The 13188-nt window shown below is 35.1% G+C and overlaps 2 protein-coding genes across 2 annotated transcripts; one reads left to right on the top strand and one right to left on the bottom strand.

Moving 5' to 3' along the window:
* Nucleotides 1-227: 227 nt before the first annotated feature.
* LOC105167277 (tyrosine decarboxylase-like) lies at nt 228-2076 on the bottom strand. Its single transcript, XM_011086923.3, has one exon. It carries the CDS (start codon nt 1942-1944, stop codon nt 418-420), a length of 1527 nt encoding a protein of 508 aa, XP_011085225.1. The 5' UTR covers nt 1945-2076; the 3' UTR covers nt 228-417.
* A 6257-nt stretch (nt 2077-8333) lies between these two features.
* LOC105167276 (BAG family molecular chaperone regulator 2) lies at nt 8334-10333 on the top strand. Its single transcript, XM_088883223.1, has 4 exons — nt 8334-8777; nt 8868-9124; nt 9794-9943; nt 10022-10333. Exons 1-4 carry the CDS (start codon nt 8561-8563, stop codon nt 10169-10171), a joined length of 774 nt encoding a protein of 257 aa, XP_088739349.1. The 5' UTR covers nt 8334-8560; the 3' UTR covers nt 10172-10333.
* The last annotated feature ends 2855 nt before the right edge of the window (nt 10334-13188 follow it).

The raw sequence follows: 13188 nt of genomic DNA, 5'->3' as shown, positions 1-13188 counted from the left end.
CCAAGTAACGGCGGCGGAATTGAAGAGAGAAGGTGGCGGCGATTGGCGGGCGATTTTTCAGTCGTTTTTTTTTTTTTTTTAATTTCCACATATGCGCCACATCAGCTTCTCCAGCCAATCAGGATCGAGCCCCCAATTTTAAAAGTCACATGCATCGCATGTGACCTTTTCCGGCGACCCACAAAATTTTCCGGCGAAATTTGGACTGAAATTGCGAATTTTTCAGTTTTACGGGACCAAATTGAAACCCTAGATACTTACGGGACTAAAACGAAAATGGCCTATAGTTGTGGGACGAAAATTGTCTTTTGCCCTATAATTAACAACAATAACGACAAGAACAGTATATTGCATGCAGAATAAAGTTTGCGGGGTACGTAATTGACGAGGCTGAGAGGAAGTTCATGCCTCCTCCGTTCACGGCGTCGTTAGCAGCGCATTTGCATGCTCCTGCACCACCTTCCAGGCCAAAATCACGTGCCAGTTTTCGGTGAGACTCGCCCCTACTGCGAACCGCATCACGTATACTCCCCCAATTACCGCGTGGGTCATGTAAATCTTACCCGATTCGTTTATCGACTCCAGCAGTTTGGCGTTGAAATTATTTGCTGCTTCCTCCCTGGTCACACTCTCGTGGTTTCCGCCGATCTCCGACGGCGACATGCGGAAGCACACGGTGGCGAATTTTCTCGGCACCACCACTTGGAACCGCTTGTCCATTTCTATCAGCCCTTCGAAGTCCTGAGCCATTTTCACGTGGCTGCGCAGGAATTTCCTCAAGTTGGCGATACCGTAGCTACGGAGGACCAACCAGAGTTTGAGCGAGCGGAAGCGGCGGCTGAGAGTGATTTGCCAGTCTTTGTAGTCCACCACCTGCTTCGTTTCGGAGGCTTTGTTTCTCAGATATTCTGGATATGTTGACAGAGTTTTCACCAGCGCGCTCGGGTCTTTCACCCACAGACAGCAGCAATCCAGAGTTGTTAAGAACCATTTGTGTGCGTTCAAGCTGAACGAGTTCGCGTTCTCTATTCCGTCCAGGTAATGACGATACTCCGGACAAATGCAAACGCTCCCCGCGTACGCCGCGTCGACGTGCACCCAGATTCCGTACTCCTGCGCCACCTCACACAGCGGCGCGAGTGGATCCACGGCGGTGGATGACGTCGTTCCAATGGTGGCGCATAGGAATAGTGGCACCAGTCCGGATTCAATATCTGACTCAACTGCAGCCCGGAAAGCCTCTGCTGTTAATCCAAATGCATTATCTTTTGTGGTTGCGATTGCGCGGAAATTATTGGGGTTGATTCCCGCAATCTGAGCTGCCTTCTGCAATGCGGAGTGGGTTTGATCCGATCCGTAGACGACTAATTTGTTGATGTTTTCTCTGCCAATCTTCTTGAGCATCTGATCCCTGGCGGCGACCACCGTGCACAGTATGGCCTCACAGGTGGTGCCCTGCAAAACGCCACCACCGCCGCCGGAGAACAAGAACTTGGCAGGAAGCTTAAGCATTTTCCCGAGCCAATCCATGACGATGCTCTCGAGCTCGGTGGCGGCGGGGGACGACATCCAGTTGAATCCAACAATGTTGAAGCCAATTCCAAGAATTTCTCCAAGAAATCCAGCAATGCTTCCGCTGGCCGGGAAGTAAGCAAAATAGCTGGGGCTCTGCCAATGTGTAATGCCCGGAACAATATCCTTCTGAACATCACGAAGGATTTCTTCAATGGGTTCCGGGTCATATGGAGCGGATTCGGGCATCCGTTTCTTGAGATAGCCCGGTTCGACTTGGCTACGGACAGGATATTTTTCGACATTGTTGTAATAGTCAGCAAGAAAGTCTATGACTAAATGGCCTTGCCTTCTGAATTCTTCGGGGTCCAGAGGTCTAATGGTTCCTGCGGAGCTTCCATGGTGGGATTCTTGGTTCTGAATGCTGCCCATGAATCTGTTTGGATCCGGAAACAAGAGATCGATATTCTTCTTTTAATCAGCTACCACTGAGAAGGAACTTTCAGTTGGTAACAGTTGAATGAGATCGATGAGGAGGACGAGTTGGTATGTAATTAGGGTCTATGTTTAGTGGTAATTAGGAGCACTACTATTGGATAGGTAACACATATATAGAGGAGAAACTGAGGAGGTGGATGGAATCTCTGACTTTGTGGTATAGACTTGAGGAGACCTTATAATTATTGTTGTCATATTTCCTGTTATATTATATTTTTATTTTCTTTCTCCAACATTTACTACATTTATTTGGGTTTAGCCAAAATTTGATGATCTTAACAGGAAATTACGAAAATCCTCTAACTTGATGAGGTTTGTACTTAAATAGAAGAATTTTGATATAAGAAAAAATATGATGAAAAAATCAAATACCTTCATATTAGGTCGATTGAAAAAAAAAAAAAAAAAAATAGTTCCAAATAATTTGAAATTGTAAGTTCCAAATTTAATAATCCAAACTATTTGGAAAAGCCAAAAACTTGAAATTTGTATATAGACTAGGCTACTGTCGAGCCAGGTTCACATACACTTCTCCTAATGAATTATGGATGGAAAAGATTTTCTAGATAAAATAGCAAATTTGACCATGAATCTACTTTACTTATATACTTTTTTAGTCTTGCACATAAGTTATTCGGTATTTTTATTTTTTTAGAATAATACTTTGATCCATCGTATTTTTACTTTTAACGATTTCTGTCATTTTTTCATTGAAATTCACCCTTCGTATGAGAAAAATGAATGTCTATCTCAAGTAACGTGGGTATACTGTTCCTATTTGATCAATTTTGTCAGCATTTTGTCCTTTAACTTTTTAAAGCAACATTTTAGTCCTATATCTTTTAATTTTTGGGATTTCAATCCCCTTTTTTGTTGGAGTTCGCTCTTTTAACTTGTGAAGGTGAACTCCAACAAGAAAAAAATGAAATCCAAAAAATTTAAAATTTATAGAACTAAAATACAAAATACTACACTATAAAATTAAAGGACAAAACACCAATCCACCTAAGTTAGGGTAACAAATATACATCTAGTCCAAAGTATATAGCAATTGATATGCTTTAAACCCTTCAATATTAGTTTTCCAGTTTACTTATTGCAACAATATTAATAGCATGCACCGACCAGTACCAATATTATATTGTAACATCTTTCCATGAATGTTCTATCACATATTGGTTGTAACACATTTGTGATCATACCAATGTGCAATTGATTTATGTTGCCTTTTAAAACTATATATATATATATATATATATATACATAAATAAATATATTAATATGTTGAGTGCATTGTATAATAGTAATATTTTAGAAAATTACTTATAGAAAGTTATAAGCAATTTATAAAATATCTTATATGTTATTAGAAAAGAACATATTAGAAGATTTATTTATTTACTCACGAAATAATTTATTGATCGAATCTACACATAGATAGTATTTTCTGCAAAAAAAAGTTATATAAGTTTGAACAACCAAATGAATTAATCTATTTAATCACAATGCATTTACAATTATGCCTCAATACTCGGATAAAAAATATTTTAAATTAATAATAATTAAAACTAAATATCAAAATCAATAAATTAAATTTTGTTCCCCATATTTATTAATTCAAAATAATATTTTGAATTAATAAAAAGAATCATACTCGATAAAATACATCCAAAAAATATTAATGTCTTATATAATGTAATCACAAAGATAATTTTTATCAAGAAAAAAAATTTCCATTCCCAAGCTCATAGGAATAGCTAATAGCATGCTTTTTTAGATGGAATCACTAATCCCTTTGCTAAGGGGTGAATAGCAATTTATCCCCCTATGATATTAAAAATGAGCATATTACCCCCCTATGAAAAAAATATAGTAATTTACCTCCCTATACTTTTTAAAATAAAGCAATTTACCTCCTTATATAGGAAGGTAGATTACTTCATTTTAAAAAATATAGGGGGGTAAATTATTATATTTTAAAAAATATAGGGAGGTAAATCGCTATTTATTTTTTCATAAGGGGGTAATTTGCTCATTTACGATATCACAAGGGGGTTGCTTGCATTTTTCCCCTTTCCTAAGAGAATAAGGATTCTTTTGAAATGACTAATTCCTTTCCTTACTTATATACCAATCACATATATAGAAATATATTTGGGAATGTCAATTCTATTCCCACTCCATTTCTACGTACCAATTATGACCTAAGTATTTTCTTTTTAGATTACTATATATGTTATTATATTTTAATCTATTTAAAGTTGCATGCATGTGGAGAGTGTTAACGGTTTATGGTGCATAGTGTTGGTCTTTTTTGTTAGTTACATACAAACACTTATTTTGTATACTGTTTAGGTGTATTTATATTTAAATTAAATTTAAAATGAATTCTTAATTTAAAAATAATTTACAATATTAAATTTGTATTATTTTTTAAATTAAAAATTATATATTATTTAGTTTTTTTTATATTTAAATTTATATATTTCATACTAAATATAATTTATTGTAATATATTTGAGCTCAATAAATAATATAAATTAATTCAATATATAGCAATATATATATAAACAAATCAATTTAGAATGTATTTAAATATGAATAAATGGACAAAATGGACATTTACATACTTAAAGTAATCCTAGAAAGACGAAAAATAAAGCCCACTCACACAGAAAAGACGAGTCTGAGCCACTCCCTTTCTTTTAGTGAAGAGGGGATTTTTTGTTATATTTTATAAAACACAGATTTTATTTTTCCCATTAAATTATTATAGGGAAATTTCACACCATTTTACCAAAATACAGGGGATGTAATATAATTTACCCTAACTATTAAAATCGCCCGAAATTGCACTTTTAATTTTAATTTTGAAAATAATAATTTAAAAAATTATTTTATAAAATCGTCAACGATGATTCAAATTAAAAATAATTTTTTTAAAAAATTAAAATCGCACTGTGAACACCCTTGTATATCCATACGACACATACAATGTATTAGCCTTATGCTTCATTACGTAAACAAATAACATTTAATCACTTTATACGGTCCATTTTCATTAATTATTTTACTTCATTACAAACACGTAATTAGAAATTTTCTTCTAGATTTACAAGCAATGTGGTAGGCACATATATATATATATATATATATATAAATTTGTTTCTTTTATTTATACAATATATGTAATTTATTATATTATTCGATAAATTACATATATTCGATACTTTTAAGTTAAATTTAGATAGATTCAAACATTAAAAATTCAAATTAACGAATACGTTCAATTGAGACAAAAAATAAATAAAAAATTAATATAAAAGTAAATTTATATACCAACATATATTTATTGGATATCAATATCTAACAAACTATTACAACATCTCACTGCAAAAGGTGGAGTATTACAACATCTCACCGCATAAGGTGGAGTGCAAACGCATGACCTTCGAGGTCATGGGGCCTCAACTTTGCCAACTAAACTAGACTTCATTGGCCAAAATTCCTGACTCTACTGATCGTGTATATATTACAACTGTCTATATATAAGTATTTTGCATCTTTGTTAATTTGTTCCTAATTAATTATTTTAACATAATGTTTCTTTTGGTGCATTAATAGAATAGACGGTAAAATGAAATTCATCGCCTATGTTATTGAAAATGTTCAAAACATCTCCCTGTAAAAAATAAAACATTAAAAACTCCTCTTATAATACTCAAAACATAGCAAACAACCCCATTGGCTTTGCAGGTGTAGCACACTCGCCCTCATTACGATTGGACTGTAATTTTCAACAATAAATTAATCTTATATTTTAATTTATGAATCGTTATATCTTTTTTATTATACATTTAATGGTTAAATTTGCAAAAAAATAGATCAACGGCTAGATTTCATTAAATTTTCAATCAAATGTCCAGATTCAGTACATAATTCAATGGTTCAAATTCCATTTAGTTTAAAATTTGAGTTAACGGTCAAATTCAATATCAAATATTTATCTTATTTTTATTTATTAAATATGAATAAAATATTTAAATATATTTAAAAAAAGATCATCTTCTCCAACTAAACTTGGTGCTCTTGCTTCGATCAATCGAATAAAGATGGTGTCAGTGACCAGAGAAGGTCCCTCTTTCTTTAGATAATGACCGTGGTCGTTTCGCAGCTGAACACCGTGATTGATGAGTGGCTAGAATTTATTCTTTTTCTTCTTTTTTTTTTTTAATTGAGAGTACAATAAATATTTATGTTATAATTAATCGAGCATATATATAATCTAATTCGATGTGGGAAAAAGTTTTCAATTTTCTTATTGAAAAATGAAATATTAGATCAATCAAATTCTCCATCTTGGTATGCACATGCGTGTGTTATTCTAATATTTTTGTTCCCGCAATGGATTAAATTAATAGTTGTAAAGATACGTATCTCTTTCCTCCAATCTATTATATATATATGTCAATATTCATCCTCACGAAAAATATTCTATAATGAAATTTGTACGTCATGACAACCATTTGTTCTTTCCAACATTCATTAGTATCATGATCTATTTCAGAAACAAATCATTATGTTTGATTTTGTTTTTGAAGTGTTTAATTTTGTATTTTGAAAATAGTGAGAGAAAAATAAAGATAAATAAGTACTTTTGAAATTTATTATAACCAGTGTTATAATCGTGGCCAAAATTATATTTTTAATTCTATAGGTTTAACATTTTTAGTCCGCCGCTCTATGAGATTTTTGAAATAATCTCAAAATTAAAATAAGTCAATTTATTTAGTCATCTATTTTATACAATTTTTAAAATAATCGTAAAGTTAAAAAAAAATCAACATATTTAGTCATATGCTCTACCGGATTTAAGGACTAAATATATCGAGTTTTTTTTAATTTTTAAATTATTTTAGAAATTCAATGAAACATAAAACTAAGAGTATTAAACCTTTATTCTATGAAATTAAAAGTATAATTTCACCAATAATCATGCTTATCCTATTAATCAAGGTAGGCACGGTGGGAAGTTGATGTTTAGTCTGTTATTTACGCAGTTTAATGTAAACCTTTAACCCAAGAAAAAATAAAAAATAGAGGCTTGGTACGATTGATTGAAGCACAGTATAGCATGATTCATGTAGACATAGATTTTTAAGTATGATTGATCAATATTTGACACGGTTTAAGCTATTAGAATATTTGTTATGATTTTTAATTACTACTAATATTTTACTATTTTAAGCAGAAATAAATGATTAATAATTATTGCAGAATCGTGCATTATAAATTAATACTCACCATGTAACACAAGTTTTGTAGGTGAGATGAAAATTTAAGTGGGAGTTAAAGTAGGTAGATTCAAAATGATATTGAACAATCATGTATAAACAATGAATTATATACGCCCCATTTGGAACGCATCCATTCGGCTCTTCTGATATGGTTTGCTGATGAGTTGGTGAGGTTAAAGATGAGCTTCAATCGTTCTCATGGGTTCAAAAGAAGATCAAATCTCCAACTTAGTGGGCTGTTCATATTGTAGGATGGAGATCAAATCCACTACTAATTATTGTAATGCTAGGTGAGTTGAGTTATTCAAAATTTCATGTTATAATTTGAAGGACATATATAAATTTTTTATTCAAAATTGGGTTATAAGCCTAAGTAAATATTGGATTAAATAATATATCAAAGTAGACCATCTATAATTAATTTTGGACTTTTTATCGTACATTTAATTTAAATTTATCCTGTCACTCAATTATTTTTATACTTAAAATAAATGAGGTATTGGTGAATATATTCCGTCACCAGCGAACAGTATGGTCAATTTTTAGAATAATATTCATGTCGATTATTTTCAATTTTCATTCAAAGTTAAATATATATGACAAAAACTCTAATTACTGAAATTCAGATATCTTTATAAAATCTTCCCTAAATAAGTAGAATGAAAGAGGATGTCCTTACAACATTTATTTCTAGTGATGGAAAAGTTATATAGTATTGATGGAGTTTGGTCAGTTTGAATTAATTATATGATAAATGTAATATATTATTAAGTAATTTAGTGTTTAATTTAAGAAAAATAATTAATAACATAATTATATTTATATGAAATTGATTTGATAAGAATATTTGCAGGCTCATTCATGTTTAATTATTTGAGGAAAGGATGTGAAAAACAAAAAGGTTAAGGCGGGCCTACATTTGTAATGGCCCAATCCAAAACATCATCTCCATCAAAAGCAATAGCAATGAATTATATATGTCTTGAGTTGGATATTTACTTGGATTGTCGGCAACCCCTCTCCCTCTCTCTCTCTCTGCATTAGCTGTCACTACTACAACTGACGGGACCGGACCCTTTCGCCCTCCCTTTTCTCATTCGCCCAAATCCCATTCATTTCCGTTACGTTTAGTCTTCCAACCAAACGCCTCATCCTAATATCTATATATAATAATATTTGCTTCTTCAGGTACTGTACGGCGCCAAACTCAGGTTGAACCCTTTCTATAACAATTATAGTCTGTGCATGGGAAGATGATGAAACGTAGATTTCAGTTCAACGCTACACGGAACGGAGTCCAGGCCTCTGATCCCAATGAAGAAGAGGTGGAGTGGGAGATGCGGCCCGGCGGAATGCTGGTGCAGAAAAGAAGCGACAACTCTCAACTTATTGCTCCGCCAAATTTACGCATTCGAGTGGCTTATGGCGCCGCTCGCTATCAGATCTCTGCCAATTCACAATCAACTTTCGGTAATTTTGGTTCGGAAACTACAATCTGTTTCGTTTCTTAATCAGTTGATTACAGCATATTTAATTTTGGTGCGAGTTTTAATTTGGTAGGTGAACTGAAGAAGCTTCTGGCGGTGGAAACGGGGCTGGAGCCCGGCGAACAGCGGCTGATTTTCAGAGGAAAAGATAGAGAAAATGGCGAGTATTTAGACACTTGCGGAGTGAAAGACCGGTCGAAGGTCATCTTAATCGAGGATCCAGAAAGCAAAGAAAGAAGGCTGATTGAGATGCGCAGGAACGCCAAGATCCAGGCCATTCATCGGTTGATCGACGACGTGTCCGCGGAGGTAGATAGACTGGCGGAGCAGGTGAGTCAAAATGCTCTGTACGTAGTTATGGAGTATAAAGTATTATTAATTAGCATAATTAATTATAAATACAACATTAAGAAAACACGTTGCATGAACCAATATATAGCTCGATGGCCTATGGGTAATAATAGTGGTAATAAAGAAGGGAAAGGTGGGTGAGAAAATGTCTAACTCAAATTGGGTCTGAAACAATTATGATTTACAACCAAACCTTGGGTAAGAATTTTCTATCAGCGTCGCTATCGTTCCGCTGGCAACGGTGGCGTCCAAATAGTTCATCTGGATTCTACACTCAATCTAACAAGTGTAGGTACAAGAAATTTTATCACGAATGGATCGAAATTGTATTATAATTATTATGTCAATATATTCACATGACACTGAAAATGCGAATTATTTGATAAATATCAACCTTAATTTAAATATGAATTCTCTTTTTTTTTTTTTCTTTGGGAGAAAATTTGAATTTTCACTATAACAAATTTAAATATTTTCTTGTTGATCTCCACCTTGTGAATATTCACGCGATTAGATCATACAAATGCCTTTATCAGTTAACTAGATGCATATATAAATATTAATTAATGCAGCTGAATATAGAACAAAAACAAGTTTAGATTATTATTTGTTTTACCTTATTGCTTCGTGCATGCATTTGGGTCTTAGGTCTGTATAATTGAGAAATCAATTGCAAATGGTAATAAAGTAGCAGAGCTGCAGATCACGACGTTGATCGAAATGTTAATGAGACAAGCTGTCAAATTAGATAGCATTCCTGCAGAAGGCGATGCATGTGCTGGAAAGAAGGATTCTGAGGTACGTATATGTTGTGAAGATTCTTGTTATAATTTTTTAAATTAAATACGGATTAAATGAAAAAAACATGGAATGCAGGGAAAGAGAGTGCAGAAGTGTGTGGAAACATTAGATGTGCTGAAGGAATCAAATGGGAAGGAGAGAGTAGAAGCTGTGGTTGTAACCACCAAGTGGGAGACCTTTGAGTCCTCTCCTGCAGTCCTAACCCAATGGGAACTCTTTGATTGACCAACTACCTCTGTGATCGATCATATATAATTTTTATTATTTTTTGCTAGTTAATGTCTGCAGTTTATATTGTAGGAGTTTGATTAGTTTGCGAACCATGCAACCATTGTATTTGTAGTACTTGCAGCCGCTCCAGAGTGAAATATTTCACCGGCGATGCCATATTTTCTCTTGCCCTTAATATTTGATGATAGCCTTTTATCAATATGCTTTATTAGGAGGACAATCCTTCTCATTCTTTCTCAAGAATAAATGAAAATTTAAGTTGGTTTCAGTATTGTAGGTGTCTTATCAATTATTGACCAAATGTTCGCTGTTCCTTTACTTGTTCTAAATGCAATCAGTTTTATTTTATCAGAAAAATAAGAAAAGGAGTTAATCTGTTTGACAATTTTAATATTGTTAAATGTTCAAATTTTAGTATTTTATTTGGGTCAAAGTTTTTAACGACCTCAACTGATCTTGACTATGATTTGAAGTACTGTTCAGAATGAATATCTCGAGTTAAACTAGTAATAACTGATTAAATTAGTATTGAGGTCGAGGTTATTGTGTAAAATGACGAGAATCCTCGGAGTGTTTAGCGTTTTCCTTATTTTTAAAGGATGAGTAATTATTTCATTGTATCTCCTGTATCAGTATTCCAAAATGATTCAATGAAATTGCAAACTACAACACTCAGTTTATAGACAATCAAATTGATGAATGACTTTACTAGTAGCATGAATGATTATTTTGGGGATGTGGAAGTAGTCTTTTGTAGAGCCTCCTAACTTCATCACAGCGCTCATCCAAACTAACTAAAGGTGGAAACATCACGACAAGTTCTCCTGATGATAATGATCTTGGAAAGTTGGTGGGTTTGTGTTAGGAAATGGATCGGGTTAAGATGGATAACAGGTGGAATATGAAGGCAGTAAAAGACACACGAATTTGTTAACCCAGTTTGGATATAAATCCTACGTCTGGGGGCGATACCAAGCCAGGAGAAAACACTCAAAGAGGAGAAAAATTGAGGAGTACAACACACACACACTTGTATGCAAGTCTTCACCACACGTGAAAGACAACACTCACCCTCGTCTCAACTCTTTCTTTTCTCTCTACTCTATTCTACTTTGCTCTATAAAACAATGCTAATAAGAGTAGTATATATAGCCATGACTTATCCTTTTTCCAACTCAACTTGGGATTTCTAAGTTGAATGAGGTTATCCTTCTCCAACTCAACTTTGAATCGGGTTATCCTTCTCCAACTCAACTTGGGAATTCTAAGTTGAATCAAGTTATCCTTTTCTTCTTCAAATCAATCTTCACAACTTAACAATCTCCCACTTGAAGATTGATTAGCTTTTCTCCACTTCTTTCTTGGTACCGCCGGGTTTGTCCACTCTAGTCATCAAGGCCAGTCGAAGCCGTACACAGCTTCAACTTCGCCATCGCAACCGCCTTGGTCAGCATGTCCGCAGGATTCTTTTCTCCTTGGATCTTCTCCAGCTGCAGTGCCTTCTTCTCCAGAAGTTGTCGGATGAAATGGTACTTGATCTCGATGTGCTTTGTCCGCGAATGGAACGCGGGATTCTTTGCCAGATGGATCGCACTCTGGCTATCGCTATGAAGAATCACATCTGCCTGAGGTTTCCCTAATTCACCCAACAAGTGTTGCAGCCAAATGAGCTCCTTAGCTGCCTCAGTAACTGCCACGTACTCAGCTTCCGTCGTGGACAGTGTGACAACCTTCTGCAACTTTGAGACCCAGGATACGGCTGTACCGCCATATGTGAACACGTACCCTGTAGTGCTCCTCCTTTTGTCATAGTCACTCCCTGCAAAATCAGCGTCAACAAACCCAAACAAGGTAAGCTTGCCCTTACCAAACACCAATGCTCGGTCCTTAGTACCCCTCAGGTACCTAAGAATCCATTTCACAGCTTCCCAGTGCATCACTCCTGGATTGCTCATAAAACGGCTAACTACTCCCACTGCATGTGCTATATCCGGTCGAGTACAGATCATAGCATACATCAGGCTCCCAATTGCTGAGGCATACGGTGTGACTCTCATCTTTGCACGTTCGGAGTCAGTCTGGGGCGAATCACTGTTGGATAGTTTGAACTGATTTCCCAATGGCGTTCCAACCGGTTTTGCATTTTCCATCTTGAATCTGCATAATACCTTCTCAATATAATCAGATTGAGATAACCATAATTTACCAATACCTTTGTCCCTTGTGATTTTCATGCCCAATATCTGTCTTGCTTCGCCAAGATCTTTCATGTCAAACTTCCTTGATAACTGATCCTTGAGCCTATTGATCTCCTTGACATTTGATCCTGCTATCAACATGTCATCAACATACAGGAGTAGAATGATAAAAAACTCATCGAACCTCTTCACGTAGCAGCAATGATCAGCATTGCATCTAGAGAAACCTATCTCTAGCATGAAGTTGTCAAACTTCCTGTACCACTGCCGCGGAGCCTGTTTCAATCCATACAGGCTTTTCTTCAGGCGACACACCTGCTGATCATCTCCATTATACCCCTCTGGTTGTACCATGTATATCTCCTCCTCAAGATCCCCGTGTAGGAAGGCTGTCTTTACATCCATCTGTTGTAACTCCAAGTTCTCTGCCGCTACCATGCTCAACACAAGACGAATAGTAGTTAACTTGACAACAGGTGTAAAAACATCAGTAAAGTCAATACCGTATCTTTGTTGGAATCCCTTTACTACGAGTCTTGCCTTGTACCGCTTCTTCCCGTCTGATTCTTCCTTAACCCGATAGACCCATCTGTTCTGTAGGGCCTTCTTTCCTTTTGGGAGCTGACACAATTCCCATGTGTTGTTTTTCTTCAACGAGTTCATCTCGTCGTTCATCGCAAGCTCCCACTTGCTCTTGTGGACATCATTGACTGCCTCTGCGTAACATTCGGGTTCTCCACAATCAGACAAAAGCAAGTAATAAAGAGAGGGGGAGTACCTATCTGGGGCCCTTCTCAGCCTCGGTTCTCGACC

The sequence above is a fragment of the Sesamum indicum genome, linkage group LG8 (genome assembly GCF_026168435.1).
Source record: "Sesamum indicum cultivar Baizhima isolate 11 linkage group LG8, ASM2616843v1, whole genome shotgun sequence".
NCBI classification, from domain to species: domain Eukaryota; kingdom Viridiplantae; phylum Streptophyta; class Magnoliopsida; order Lamiales; family Pedaliaceae; genus Sesamum; species Sesamum indicum.
The sequence above is the reverse complement of the archived record's forward strand: the minus strand, read 5'-3'. Positions and strand labels throughout refer to the sequence as shown.

What these genes read in the sequence shown, in the direction of transcription:
- LOC105167277 (XM_011086923.3), bottom strand. Translation starts at nt 1,944, where the DNA reads ATGGGCAGCATTCAGAACCAAGAATCCCACCATGGAAGCTCCGCAGGA.
- LOC105167276 (XM_088883223.1), top strand. Translation starts at nt 8,561, where the DNA reads ATGATGAAACGTAGATTTCAGTTCAACGCTACACGGAACGGAGTCCAG. An exon ending in CAATTCACAATCAACTTTCG is followed by an intron (nt 8,778 to 8,867) that starts GTAATTTTGGTT and finishes TTAATTTGGTAG; the next exon opens with GTGAACTGAAGAAGCTTCTG. An exon ending in TAGATAGACTGGCGGAGCAG is followed by an intron (nt 9,125 to 9,793) that starts GTGAGTCAAAAT and finishes TTTGGGTCTTAG; the next exon opens with GTCTGTATAATTGAGAAATC.